The following is a 15112-nucleotide window of genomic DNA, read 5'->3' as shown; positions in this document are numbered from 1 at the left end:
TTTACCTTTGGCATTTTAAATGGGGTGTCTTGGAGTGGGCTTCTTTGCATCCATCATAATTGGGACTCTTTGTACTCCCTGGACTTGCATGTCTATTTCCTTCACCAAGTTAGGGAAGTTTCCTTTCACAATTTTTTTCAAATAGATTTCCAATTTCTTACACTTTCTCTTCTCCTTCTGGCACACCTATGATGTGAATGTTGGATCTCTTAAAGTTGTCCCAGAGGCTGCTTATATTATCCTGATTTTTTTGGATTCTTTTTTCTTGTTGTTCTGATTGGTTGTTTTCTTACTTCCTATGTTCCAAAATTATTGACTTGATTCTCGGCCTCATCTACTCTACTGTTGCTTCCTTGTAAATTATTCTTTTTTTCAATTAATGTATCCTGCGTTTCTGTGTGTGGATCTTTTTTTTATGTTTTTCAGGTCCTCACTATATTCCTTGAGCATCCTTAAAATCATTGTTTTGAATTCTGCATGTGATAAATTGCTATCTCCATTTCATTTAGCTCTTTTTCTAGAGTTTTGATCTGCTGTTTCATTTGGGCCATGGTTTTTTGTCCCTTTGTGTTTTTTTCTGTGTATTAGATAGAATTTCTTTGACTCCATGTCTTGGTACTATGGCTTAATGTTGTAGGTATTCTGTAGGGTGCAGTGACACAGCCTACCCTATCACCCAAGCTGAGTACTCGAGGTGCATCCTTCATATGGGCTGAATACACTATCCTCTTATAGGTCAGCCTTGATTGCTATTGGCAGGTCAATGGGAGTTGCAAGGATTGTCTATGACCACTTACCACCAAGCTCTGCTCTCTGGGGAGGATCATCTGTGCAGGCGCAGGGCAGTGGTGCTCTGACATGGTCTGTAGCTGTCCATGGTGTACACAGGCTGTGGGGTTTCCTGGATGGTGCAGCCAGGGTCAGCCCCCACCTGTTTTTTGTCCAGGACCACCATTCCTGAGCTACAAAGCAGACTGAGATGGCTGCTGCTCATGCTGGGCTTAGAGATTCCCAGGTGAAGCCAAGCTGTTAAATCTAGGCTGGCTGCTGCTACTGCACCTGGGGCTCACTGTAGCCAGCTGTTCCTTTTTTGAGAGGATTTAGGAAATTGTGAAGAATGAGCCAAAACCAGCCATTCATAGGGAAAAGCAGCTTGGGTGGCCTGGTAAGCTGGGTGGGGTGGAGTCTCTGGGAATCTCTAAGGTGGGTCAAACTGTATTAGCCAGGTTGATGGAGTCTCAGATATAGCATGACTATGCCAGCTTTGTTGGGGTAGTGTTTAGGAAAGGGGCAATGGCTTCTGCTCGCCTTGATGCCAGGAACTTCAGTTTCTCCCACTGTGCCACTGGTGCCTTTCAAGCTGCTACCCCAGTGCTGGACTTCAGAGGGATTGAGTCTGTGTGTGGGTTCTTTAAGAGGAACTGCTTGGGACTCAAGCAGTGTCTTCCACCAACTCAGTCCCCACTGGTTTTTGAAGCCAGAAGTTGGGGGGACATATCTTCCTGGCCCTGGAACCCTGGGCTGGAGAGCCAGGGGTGGGGTTGGGGCTCCTCACTCCTGAATCCTGAAATTTTATCCACCTCACATGGGTGAGGACCAGCTTGTTCTGTGTTTGTGCCCCTCCTACCAGTCCAGATGGATGTGGTTTCTTTAATTCTGTATTTACCAGACTTCCATTCAACTTTATTTCTGACAGTTCTGAGTGATTGTTGCTGTATATTTTAGTTGTAATTTTGATGTAGTAAAAAAGGCAAGCCATATCTGCCTACACCACCATCTTGACAAAAAGTTGCATATATGTCCTTTTGCTAATCTCTTCTAGTAACTCCCACCCCTTAACTTTCTGAGATCTGTCAGTTCACCTTCAGTCTTGAAGGATATTTTCACTGCATATAGAATTTTAGATTGTTTTATATATCGTTTCAGCACTTTTGAAATGCTGTTCCCCTGTACTGGCCTCTGTTGTTTCTGATGAGAAGTTAGCTGTCATTTCCATAATTGTTACCTTGTTCTTTTGTAATGTTTTTCCCTCCTTCTGGCTACTTTCAAACTTTTCTATGTATTTTTGGTACTCAGCTATTTGACTATGATGGGACTGTTTGGGCATGGTTTTCTTTATATTTTTCCTACTTGGCACTCACTGAGATTTTTTAATCTGTAAATTTATGGCTAGAACCAAATTTGGGAAATTTTCAGCCATTTATCCCTTCACATGTTTTTTTTTTTTTTCTCTTCTCCATTCTCTCTCTCTGGGACTACGATTAAATGTGTATTAGTCCTTTTGACATTGTCTCACAGGTTATGGACCCATATTTTGAAATCTTTTTTTCTCTCTGTTGTTCAGAGTGGGTAATTTCTGTTGATCTTTCTGCAAGTTTACTGTCTCCTGTCTTTTTCAATATGCTGTTAAGCTCTGGCCAGTGCATTTTTCATTTCAGATATTGTATTTTGTGGTTTTGACATTTGCATTTACTCTTATTATTTTCTGCTGCTGTTTCCTATCTGTTGATTGATGATAAGCAGATTTGCTTGTACCTTCTTTAACAGAATAACTCAGATACTTAATGGATATATTCTTAAATGAAAAAATGGCAGAAGAGTGTTGTTCAGTTTTTTGTTAAAAAAGAGAAGTATATGAAAGACCATATACCATTATGTTTATGTGAACATAGAAGTCTGTATTGTTATTTACCATAACTAGTGACTACCTTAGTGGGGATAGAATTGGAGAGATTGGGACAAGGGTTTCTGGGAATTTTTGTTTTTACTTGGGACTATTTTTAAGTATAGGTAACTTTAGTATAGGTTAGCATATAGGTTTAGTATAGGTTTAGCATAGTTCCTTAAAGTATAGGTAACTTTAAGGAACTATGTATTTTTAATTTTTAAAATACTTTTCAACAATTTCATAAATGTTTAATCTACAGAGAAGTATATGTTTTCTTATTTTGCATAAGAAATTTTCTTTTGCTATTTCATTAAATTTAAAAGAGAGCCTTACAATTAATTGTCCTATAATCAAGGGATTATAGCATGTATAATAGAAATTATTTCTATTTTTCAAGTTATATCCTTATTTTTTATCTACTAGGAAGAGTCATAAAGCCCCACAATATCATTGTAATTTATTTGAAATCCTCCATTTATTTCTGAATTTTTCCTTTATATTTTACTTTAGTAAACTTAGGTATATAAAAATTCATCACAACTTATTCTCATTTATTAGTGAAGTTTTTTTTTTTAATCATTGTTCAAATACAGTTTTCTCCTTTTTACTCCCAATCCAGTCCCCCCTCCCACCTCTCCCCACTTCCCTCTCATTACCACCCTCCCCTTAGTTTATGACCATGTGTCCTTTAAGTTGGTTCCTATGAACCCTTCCCACTGTCCCCTTAAATTCCTTCTACTTTCCCCTGTGGTCACTGTCAGCCTGTCCTCTATTACAGTGTCTTTGGTTACATTTTGTTTGTTTCTTTGTTTTGTTATTTAGGTTCCCGTTAAAGGTGAGATCATATGGTATTTGTCTTTCACTGCCTGGCTTGTTTCGCTTAGGATAATGTTTTCCAGCTCCATCCACTCTGTTGTATAGGGTAGGAGCTTCTTTCTTTCTGCTGCATAGAATTCCATTGTGTAAATGTACCATATTTTTTGATCCATTCATTTACTGATAGGCATCTTGGTTGCTTCCAGCATCTAGCTATTGTAAATTGTGCTGCTATGAACATTGGGATGCATAGGTTCTTTTGAATTGGTGTTTTAGTATTCTTAGGATAGAGTCCCAGGAGTGGAATTGCAGGGTCAAAAGGCAGATCCATTTTTAGTTTTCTGAGGAAGTTCCATACTGCTTTCCATAGTGGTTGTACCAGTCTGCAGTCCCACCAACAGTGCACTAGGGATCCCTTTTCTCCACAACCTCTCCTACACTTGTTGTTTGTCGCTTTGTTTATGATGGCCATTCTGTCTGGTGTGAAGTGGTATCTCATTGTGGTTTTAATTTGCATCTCTCTGATAGCTAGTGATATTGAACATCGTTTCATGTGTCTTTGGATTTTCTGTATGTGCTCCTTGGAGAAGTGTCTGTTCAAGTCCTTTGCCCACTTTTTAATTGGATTCCTTGTCTTCTTAGAGTGGAGTCGTGTAAGTTCTTTATATATTTTGGAGATTAAACCCTTGTCTGAGGTATCATTGGCAAATATGTTTTCCCATACAGTTGGTTCTCTTTTAATTTTGATACTCTTTTCTTTGGCTGTGCAGAGCTTTTAATTTTGATGAGATCCCATTTGTTTATTCTTTCCTTTATGTCCCTTGCTCTAGGGGACAAGTCAGTAAAAAAGTTTCTGTGTGAAATATCTGAGATTTTCCTACCTACGTTCTCCTCTAGGACTTTAATGGTGTCACGTTTTATATTTCTTTTATCCACCTTGAATTTATTTTTGTATATGGTGTAAGTTGGTGCTCAAGTTTCATTTTTTTGCATGTGGCTGTCCAGTTCTCCCAACACCGTTTGTTGAAGAGGCTATTTTTACTCCATTTTATGTTGCTGCCTCCTTTGTCAAATATTAATTGACCATAGAGACTTGGGCTTATTTCTGGGCTCTCTGTTCTGTTCCATTGGTCTATGTGCCTGTTTTTATGCCAGTACCAGGCTGTTTTGATTACAGTGGCCTTGTAGTATAGTTTAGTATCGGGTATTGTGATCCCTCCTACTTTACTCTTCTTTCTCAAAATTGCAGCAGCTATTCGGGGTCATTTATAATTCCATATAAATTTTTGAAGTGTTTGTTCTATGTGAAATATGCCATTGGTACTTTAATAGGAATAGCATTGAATGTGTAAATTGCTTTGGGTAGTATGGACATTTTGATGATATTAATTCTTCCAATCCATGAACACGGTATATGTTTCCATTTGTTTGTGTCTTCCTTGATTTCTTTCCTGAGTGTTATGTAGTTTTCTGAATACAGGTCTTTTACCTCTTTGGTTAGGTTTATTCCTAGATATTTTATTTTTCTTTTTGCTATTTCCAATGGGATTTTTTCCTTGATCTCTGTTTCTGCTGTTTCATTGTTGGTGTACAGAAATGCCTTTGATTTCTGGATATTGACTTTGTATCCCACTGCTTTGCCAAATTCATTTATTAGGTCAAGCAGTTTTTTGGTAGAATCTATAGGATTTTCTATGTATACTATCATGTCATCTGCAAACAGTGACAGTTTTGTTTCCTCCTTTCCAATTTGGATGCCTTTTATTTCTTTTTCTTGTCTGATTGCTGTGGCTAAAACTTCCAGTACTATATTGAATAGAAGTGGTGAAAGTGGACAGCCTTGCCTTGTTCCTGTTCTTAGTGCAAAAGATTTTAATTTTTGCCCATTGAGTATGATGCTGGCTGTAGGTCTCTCATATATGGCCTTTATTATGTTGAGGAATGCTCCCTCCATTCCCACTTTGCCGAGTGTTTTTATCATGAATGGGTGCTGTACCTTGTCAAATGCTTTTTCTGCATCAATTGATATAATCATGTGGTTTTTGTCTTTGCTTTTGTTTATGTGATGTATTGCATTTACTGACTTGTGAATATTGAACCATCCTTGCATCCCTGGAATGAATCCCACTTGGTCATGGTGTATGATCTTTTTAATGTATTGTTGGATGCGGTTTGCCAGTATTTTGTTGAGGATTTTAGCGTCAATGTTCATCAGTGATATTGGCTTGAAGTTTTCTTTCTTTGTTGTGTCTTTATCTGGTTTTGGAATTAGGATGATGCTGGCCTCATAAAAAGAGTTTGGGAGACTCCCATCTTTTTGGATTTTTTGGAATAGTCTGTAAAGGATAGGTGTTAGTTCTTCTTTAAATGCTTTGTAGAATTCTCCTGTGAAACCATCTGTTCCAGGGCTTTTGTGTGTTGGGAGTTTTTTGATTACTGCTTCAATTTCTTTTGTTGTTATTGGTCTATTCAGGCTTTCTGCTTCTTTTTCATTGAGTTTTGGAAGATTATATTTTTCTAGAAAGTTGTCCATTGCACCTAGGTTTTCAAATTTCTTGGCATACAGTTCTTTGTAGTAATTTCTTACAATCCTTTGTTTTTCTGTGGTATTTGTTGTAATCTCTCCTCTTTCATTTCTGATTGTGTTTATTTGGGTCTTCTCTCTTTTTTTCTTGATGAGTCTGCTTAAAGGCTTGTCGATTTTGTTTATCTTTTCGAAGAACCAGCTCTTGGATTCATTGGTCCTTAGAATTGTGCTTTTAGTCTCTATGTCATTTAATTCTGCTCTGATCTTGGTTATTTCCTTCCTTCTGCTTGCTCTGGGCTGCCTTTGTTGTTGTTCCTCGAGTTCTTGTAGACATAGGGTTAGGTTGTTTGTTTGAAATGTCTCTAACCTTTTTAGGTGGGCCTGTATCACTATGAACTTCCCTCTCAGGACTGCCTTGGCTGTGTCCCATAAGTTTTGGGTTGTTGTGAGTTCATTTTCATTTGTTTCCAGAAACCTTTTGATTTCTTCCCTAATATCATTCCTGACCCATTCATTGTTTAATAGCGTGCTATTTAATCTCCATGAGTTTGAGTGTTTTGGGTTTTTTTCCTTAGGGTTGGTTTCTAGCTTCAATCCCTGGTGGTCTGAGGAAATGCTTGGTATGATTTCAATTTTCTTGAAATTCTTGAGGCTTGTTTTGTGTCCTATCATGTGGTCAATCTTTGAGAATGTTCCGTGTACATTTGAAAAGAATGTATATTTAGCTTCTTTTGGATGGAGGGCTCTGTATATATCAGTAAAGTCCATTTCCTCAAGGGTATTGTTCAATGCCACAATATCTTTGTTGATATTTTGTTTAGAAGATCTGTCCATTTTTGATAGTGGGGTGTTTAAATCTCCCACTATAATTGTGTTGCTGTCCATATCTTTCTTGAAGTCCTCTAAGATTTCCTTTATGTATTTGGGTGCTCCTATGTTGGGTGCATATATATTTACGATATTTATGTCTTCTTGATGGATTCTTCCCTTGAGTATTATGAAGTGACCTTCTGGGTCTTTCTTTATGGACCTTTTTTGGAAGTCTATTTTGTCTGATATGAGTATTGCTACCCGGCTTTTTTTTCCTGTCCATTTGCTTGGAAGATTTGTTTCCAGCCCTTCACTTTCAGCCTGTGTAGGTCTTTTATCCTGAGGTGGGTCTCTTGAAGGCAGCATATATGTGGGTCATTTTTTCTTATCCATTCAGCTATTCTATGTCTTTTGATTGGTGCATTTAATCCATTTACGTTTAAGGTTATTATTGATAGGTACTTATTCATTGTCTTTTATGTACGTGTGTTCCTCTCTCTCTCTCTCTCTCTCTCTTTTTCTTCCCTTCCTTAAAGCAGTCCCTTTAGAATCTCTTGCAGAGCTGGTTTAGTGGAAGTGTATTCTTTTAGACTTCTTTTGTCTGGGAAGCTTCTTATTTGGCCCTCTATCTTGATTGAGAGCCTTGCTGGGTAAAGTAGCCTTGGTTGGAGGCCTCTGGTTCTCATTACCTGGAGTATTTCTTGCCATTCTCTTCTGGCTTGGAGTGTTTCCATTGAGAAGTCACCTTTTAGCCTTATTGGGGTTCCCTTGTATGTTATTTCCTTTTTCTCCCTTGCTCCCTTTAAGATTGTCTATTTGTCTTGAAATTTTGCCATTTTAATTATGACGTGTCTTGAGGTGGGCCTCTTTGGGTTCCTGTTGATTGGGACTCTCTGTGTTTCCTGGATTTGTGTGACTTTTTCTCTCATCAAATTAGGGAAGTTCTCCTTCATTACTTTTTCAACTAGGTTTTCAATCCCTTGTTGTTCTTCTTCTTCTCCTTCTGGTATCCCTATTATACGGATATTATTACGTTTCATATTGTCTTGCATTTCTCTTAATCCCTCTTCATTCTTTCTGAGTCTCTTTTCCTTTTCTTGCTTTCTGGATGTTGTTTTCTGCTTTGTCCTCCAACTCGCTAATCCGATCTTCTGCTTCATTGATCCTGCTTTTCATTCCTTCTACTGTGTTCTTCAATTCAGAAATTGTATTCTTCATTTCCTCTTGACCTTTGTTGAGAGTTTCTATTTCCCTTTTCATGTTTATATAGTGTGCCATGAGATTGATGTAGTTTCCCTGTAATTGCTGAAAACTCAATGTGAGTTCATTGAACTTCCTGGTAATCATTGTTTTGAACTCACTGTCTGATAGTTGAGTTGCCGCTATTTCATTTAGCATTTTTCCCGAGGCTTCCTCTTTTCCCTTCAGTTGGGGGTTGTTTCTTTGTTTTCTCATTGTTCGTGTGTTTCTTCTTTTTTCTTCTTGTTTGTTAATTTGATCTGTTCTGATTCCCTGTAATTATGGTGTGAACTTCTGTGGTAGAATATTTGTGAGATTCAGTGGTGCAATCTCCTTCGTGTATCCTGGTGTTCACAGCTTCCCCCTACTCTTTTTTGTGATCAGTTGGAGGAATAAGGCAAAATGGTTTAAGACAGCAAGAGAGTATACTATGATATTTACTTTAGCAGCCAGTAGAGAAGAGATGGGTTATCCTTTGGCTCCTTATAGTGTTAACTGTTATCCTCCACCCCACTATCCACGTTTTAGAAAGGGTGGAAAGGAGGTAAGACCCTTATTGGGGACTAGAGGATTGTTAGTTGGATCTAGAAAGCTGTGAGGCTGTGGGAGGTCAGATTCTAAGGTAGGGTTGGATTAAAGATTAGTATATAGGAGTAGTGTGTAAAAGAATAGAGACAACCCTCACAACAGTATAGTTCAGAAAATTGCAAAGTGGGCTGAGATCAGGTAGGGGTATTGAGAAGTATTTACAATTGTATAGACTAGGTCTTACTAACAGTAGTAGTAAAGTGACAGTCTTGTGGCGGAATCGATGAGGTCTAGATAACAAGAATAAAGAGTATAGGACCTTGAGAGGTGTATTAATGGAACACAGATGAAGGATAGTAACTTATCAACACCTTGTGACTGAGATACCAGGGGGAACCTATCAAATGACAGTATAACCAGCCAAGCAAAGAAGATTATACAGAAAGAAAAAGAATACCAAAATATTATTAAAATAAAAAATGTCGGAAAAGTGAGAAAAAGAATACAAATTTACAGTAACTTGCATGATAAAAAAAAGAAAAAGGAAAGAAAAGCAGAAGATGTAGTGCAGGAGAGATAAATTTGGAGTGGAAAGAATAATATTAGGATGAATGGAAGAGAAACATAAGGGATTGCGAGATAAAAATAATAAGAATTGAAAAATAAAATGTCACATAAAACACAAGATAAAATCAATCAACTAACAAGAGCCACAAAAACAAAACCAAACCATACCAAACCAAACAAAAAAGAGAAAAAAAAAGAAAAGGAAAAAACAAACAAACAAACAAACAAAACCTCTTGTTGGTTTCTAACTGGCCATATCAGTTTTTCTCATCCTGCTGGCTTCAGCTGGCTGAGGGACCTTTGAAATGCTTCTCTCTCCCCCAGCCCAAATCTCAGCAAGTCTGTCAGAATACAGACTTGCTGTACCCTGGGCGCTCCTGAGCACTCTGGCTCTCTGGATCTCACTTCCACGTTCTTCCGGTCTCTGGGGTCCTGCAGGATTCCAGCTCTATGATCTCAGGAGGCACCTGCCACGTTTTGGGATTCACTGCGCCCTCCCTGCGAATCATAAAAGGGCGCGCCCCTCCCCCAAACTTTTGAAATTCGGGGTCTAGGATCGCCCTTAGCACCTCGCTGCGCCTGTTCCGGGTTCACAGCGAGCGCGAAACAGTCTTTCCGATGGTGCGCAAGCCGAGCCTTTTCCAGCTCTGTGGCGGCCGCTGAACTGCACTCCAACCGGGTATTGGCGCCTTTCCCGGCTCCCCCCGTCGGGCTGGCTGGAAATTTCTGAGCCACTACTATAGGAATGCACCAAGTGCCACGTCCCTCCCGGGATCCGGGCGCACGATTCAGGACTCCCAATGGGGCTCGAACCGAGCGCATCCCAACTCTGTGCTCTCCACCAATCTGCACTTCTTCTGGGCTAGGGGTGCAGGCGCACTTCCAGGCTTCCCCTGGTCCTGTCGGCTAGAGTCCCTCAGTTCACTTCTCCCAGGTCTCTGGGTGGGTGTTCATAGTCCCTGGGCGATTTTTCCCAGTCCAACTGGCCAATCTGTTCCTTCTAGCAACATGTTCTGCCCTGGAGTTGCTCACCCACCCCCCCACCCCCCCCCCCTTCGGGGGAGGGAGCAGCAACTCCCCTCTCCCGGGAGCCCTGAGAACCGGGCCTAGGTACTGGACACCCCTAGTCCCCGCGCTGATCCCTAGGCCCCTTTTGTCCTGAAGAAGTCTCCTTACTGTCTGGTTTTTCCGTGATCACAATAATTTTTGATGTCCTGCTTTCAGAAGTGATTCGGTAACTTAGTCCACTTGCTCTGTTTCTCCACCGATCCGCAAGTTTCCCTCCTCTTCACAGAAGCCGAGAAAAACGCTGCCTAGAGTAAAGCAACCATCTTCCCACCTATTAATGAAGTTTTTAACATTAAAATTCTTTTTGTTCCATGTGATAGTCCTTTTAACTTTTCTTTCTGTTTAGTCTTAGCACTCACTTTGTTGTGTATTTTTTGGTATAGTATTTCTGTGTTCATTTTTATTTTAAAAAATAATGTGATTTAGGTATTCTATTTTTAAATAGTAGCATGTAACTTATATTACATTTTATGCCAGATGAAGTGTTGTCTTTTATAATGGGACTGTGGCTTTTTCACATTTACAGTAATAACTGATAGGTTTCATAGGAGTCACTTAGGAGCTGACTATGGGGCAGATGCATAGGTCCTTGACTACAGTGATAGAAAAGGTCCAGGCAGAGGAAGTAAAGGCTACCAAAACAAAATACCACAGACTAGGTGGCATAAACAACAGTTTATGTTCTTACAGTTCTGAAGGCATAGAGTTCTTGGACATTTATTGTGTCAGCAGGTTTGGTTGTTCATGAGACCTCTCTCCTTGGCTTGCAAATGGCTGCTGTTTTACTATGTCCTCACATGGCCTTTTCTCTGTGCATATACATCCCTGCTGTCTCTCCCTCCCCCTGTAAAGACATCATATTGGATTAACCCCACCCTTATGAGCTTTTTTTTTTTAACATTAATTACCTCTTTAAAGGCCCCCCCAAACAGTAGCATTTTATATAGGATGGAATAACTCTGGAATGTAGATGGGTGCACAGTTGGTTTTTAAAAGTTCAGATCATTGATCAAGGAAAGAATCTTCATGTAGATCTGGTAAGATCTGTGACTGGTTTTTCAAATTGTATGGTCATTTATTGCCTTCAGCTGACTAGAACCAGTTGTGATGAAACAATACATTTAATATTAACATCTACACAAAGGGGTACTATAAGAAGAAAGTTTTTCTTTTATATTGATTTCTGAGGAAATTTTTATTTAAATTAATTATGGATATTATCAGGGCTTGAATTGGTCAGGAGCACCAGGAAGGAGCATCTCTTAAGGCTGTTTTTACTGCTCATTGCTGAAAACCTGTTGCCTTGTAGGAATTCTGGCACATAGTAATCTTCTAGTAAATATTTGTTAGTGAGTGGGGAAACTAGTTCAGGCATCTCACACATAATCTCTTTAGCTACTAGAAGTTCACCAGACTGCTCTCTCAATCTGTCCCTTTGTCTTCATAGGGCAATAGGGAAAGACATGATGTTTCCACATGGGTACTCTGGTTAGAGATCTCTCAGTCAAAGAAAATACTTGTGGACACAGCTTACATTAGTGTTGATGGATGTGAGTTAGAAGATAACTGTAGTGGAGGGAGGAGAAGACTTGCATATTGGCCCTATTTGCAAAGTCAAAACTGTGATGCTTTTACAGTCTGATATGTAGGCTTAGGAGTGGATTTTCTGGATGTAATGGAAGATGTTTGATAGGCTAGAAAAGTAGTCATGTAAAGGAAGGTCTTATTTGGGTAGCACTTAAGTTTTAAGTATTTTGAAGAATATTTGAGTCTTGACATCATAATTAGCATAATTACTTGGGTTTCCCCAATGAGTCTCATTTCTAACTTAGACTCTTCTCTCTGCAGGACAACCAAAGCCCGAACTCCATCTCTGTGCTTTCTGCCCTCCAGATCTCTCTAGTCAGAAGTTACACATGCAGCATGTGATGTGTAATCATGCCACCTGGATGTTCCCATGCTTGTGTGCAGAAAATTACATTCTGTCAGCAGATCTGTGCCAGGGGGACTGGAAAAAGCAGCAACAAGCCTCTGATCCAGGTTCCTGGAGTGAAGGTCAAGAGAGAGAAGGGATCAAGCCTTCATTTGAAAAGACAAAGAAAAGAACTTTAGCAGCATTCTCCAAGCCACCCCAAAGGCAGCCAGTGAGCTCTAGGAATGGCATCAAAGGGGTGGAATTAGAGGCCAGTCCTGCTCAGATGGGGAGTCCTGAGGAAACCGACAAATTGTTGAAGAGGATAGAAGTCTTAGGATTTGGAACAGTCAATTGTGGAGAGTGCGGACTGGGCTTCAGCAAGATGACCAACCTGCTTAGTCACCAGAGGATACACTCAGGGGAGAAGCCTTATGTGTGTGGGGTGTGTGAGAAGGGCTTTAGTCTAAAGAAAAGTCTTTCAAGGCACCAAAAGGCACACTCAGGGGAGAAATCTATTGTGTGCACAGAGTGTGGACGAGGATTTAACCGGAAATCAACACTCATCATACATGAGAGAACACACTCAGGCGAAAAGCCTTATATGTGCAGTGAATGTGGGCGAGGCTTTAGTCAGAAGTCAAACCTCATCATACACCAGAGGACACACTCGGGGGAGAAGCCCTATGTGTGCCGGGAGTGTGGGAAAGGCTTTAGCCAGAAGTCAGCTGTTGTTAGACACCAGAGGACACACTTAGAAGAGAAAACCATTGTGTGCACTGATTGCGGACTAGGCTTCAGTGATAGATCAAACCTCATCTCACACCAGAGAACACACTCAGGGGAGAAGCCTTATGCCTGCAAGGAGTGTGGGCGATGCTTTAGGCAGAGGACGACCCTTGTCAACCACCAGAGGACACACTCAAAGGAGAAGCCTTATGTATGTGGAGTGTGTGGGCACAGCTTTAGCCAGAATTCAACCCTCATCTCACACAGGCGGACACACACTGGGGAGAAGCCTTATGTGTGTGGGGTGTGTGGGCGAGGCTTTAGTTTGAAGTCACACCTCAACAGACACCAGAACATACACTCAGGGGATAAGCCTATTGTGTGTAAGGATTGTGGGCGAGGCTTCAGCCAGCAGTCAAATCTCATCAGACACCAGAGGACACACTCAGGGGAAAAGCCCATGGTGTGTGAGGAGTGTGGGCGAGGCTTCAGCCAGAAGTCAAACCTCATTGCACACCAGAGGACACACTCAGGGGAAAAGCCATATGTGTGCAGGGAGTGTGGGCGAGGCTTCAGTCACCAGGCAGGTCTTATCAGGCACAAGAGGAAACACTCAAGGGAGAAGCCTTATGTGTGCAGACAGTGTGGACTAGGCTTTTGCAATAAGTCAGCTTTAATCACACATAAATGGGTACATTCAAAAGAGAAGCCCTGTGTACATAGAGAGTGTGGTCAAGGCTTTATCCAAAAGTCATACCTCATCTTACATCAGATGACACACCAGGAGGAGAAACCTTAGGTGTGTAAGACATGTGGGCAAGGCTTTAGCCAGAAGTCTCACCTCAATAAGCACAGTAAGATGAAATCTCTCCATCAACTGCCACTCCACACTGACCCTGAGACCTATTTGGGGTAATCTTCTGACCTGTTACACTCTTTGAAAGTGAAGATGGTAGCAAGGACTAAGTAATCAAAATTTTAACACTTTTATGGAGTAGAAAAATGCATTCCATAAGTGGTCAAAGGTCATTTGGCTCAGTTTACTTTCTTCACGCTAAGTCCTTATGTTTTGTGGCCTTTTGTTCTAATAAACTTTGCTTCTTTAAAAATCTAACTTTTTCTGTATACCTCATTTACTCACCTATAAAGATAGGGAATAAGGAGTGGTACAGATAGCTTGAATTCCTAAGTCCACTATTTCACAAGAATTCAGTTTCTTGGAAGACATAAGAACTGAGTTACTGGTATACTTATTAGAAAGTCTGTTCTCTTGTATAGGGAGAGAATTTAGGAAATGTGTTCAGGGATTTCAGGTGAGGGGGGGAAATCTTCCAGGTTTCTCCCAGAAAATATGGCTTCCTCTGGAGTCCACTTTCATTTTGAACTACTCTCTTCTCTTGGCTTCTGTGACAGCTCCCCTTTCATCTCTCCTCTTAGCTCTCAAATGACTATTGTTTGTTTTCTGTGCTTAATCATCTCCTAACTAACTTTTTTGCTTTTGTCAGGCTTTAGTCCCTAGTTCTGACATGGAGCCTCCTCAACAATACAATGTCCTAAGCACTCCATCCCCAAGGGATCTTTCAGTTATGACCAAACAGTTCCTTAGTCTTAGAGCCTTGGGTCTTTTAATCACACCTATATCAGACCACCCCTAGCTATATTTTCTTATCAGCAGTCTAAAAATATAATGGCCTCTAACACTGTTCTTTCCTCGGTCCTCCAATAACAGGGCTAAGACTCTTGAAGCCACACTCCCAAATTAGTCCTGAAATATGAGGGTTTCACAGTCATGCTCCTCACCGCTCCATTGCAGGCCTACTCTCCATGCCAGCCATCTCATAACTGGTCTAAGGTCTCTTAGGTACACACACTCAATAGTTTTCCAGTTTTACAAGGCTGAAGATACATGTTTGAAGTTTATTAATATAACCTCCATTGTGTTTCAGTCCAAAAGTTTTGCCCAAAACAAGTGATCTTTAATGACCATCTCAAGGATGCAGGTATAATACCCCTTTTTAAGACTTAAGAAGATTTAAGTGTGCAGTTCCTAGACCCTCTCTGAACTACACAAAATGGTTTCTATGAATTTCAAAGATATCATCCTATAGCACTCTGTCACTCAACCCAAACCCGAGAGGGACTTGACTTGAAGAGCCCTGTAGACGTAGTTTTGGGCAACCCATGACATTTGCAACAGAAACACCAGCTTAGCTGAAAAGGACAAAGAAAAACCCCATTGGGCCGGGAG

General features: G+C 40.4%; 1 protein-coding gene across 1 annotated transcript in view; it reads left to right on the top strand.

Moving 5' to 3' along the window:
• Window positions 1-13976, top strand: part of ZNF133 (zinc finger protein 133) — a 51431-nt gene extending 37455 nt beyond the window's left edge. The window contains exon 5 of the mRNA XM_028524571.2: window positions 12072-13976. Coding sequence (XP_028380372.1) covers window positions 12072-13663 — 1592 coding nt within the window. The 3' untranslated portion in view covers window positions 13664-13976. The remainder of the gene's footprint in view (window positions 1-12071) is intronic.
• Window positions 13977-15112: the final 1136 nt, after the last annotated feature.

This window comes from Phyllostomus discolor, chromosome 9 (assembly GCF_004126475.2).
Source record: "Phyllostomus discolor isolate MPI-MPIP mPhyDis1 chromosome 9, mPhyDis1.pri.v3, whole genome shotgun sequence".
Lineage (NCBI taxonomy): Eukaryota > Metazoa > Chordata > Mammalia > Chiroptera > Phyllostomidae > Phyllostomus > Phyllostomus discolor.
This window is presented reverse-complemented; position numbering and strand designations above follow the sequence as displayed.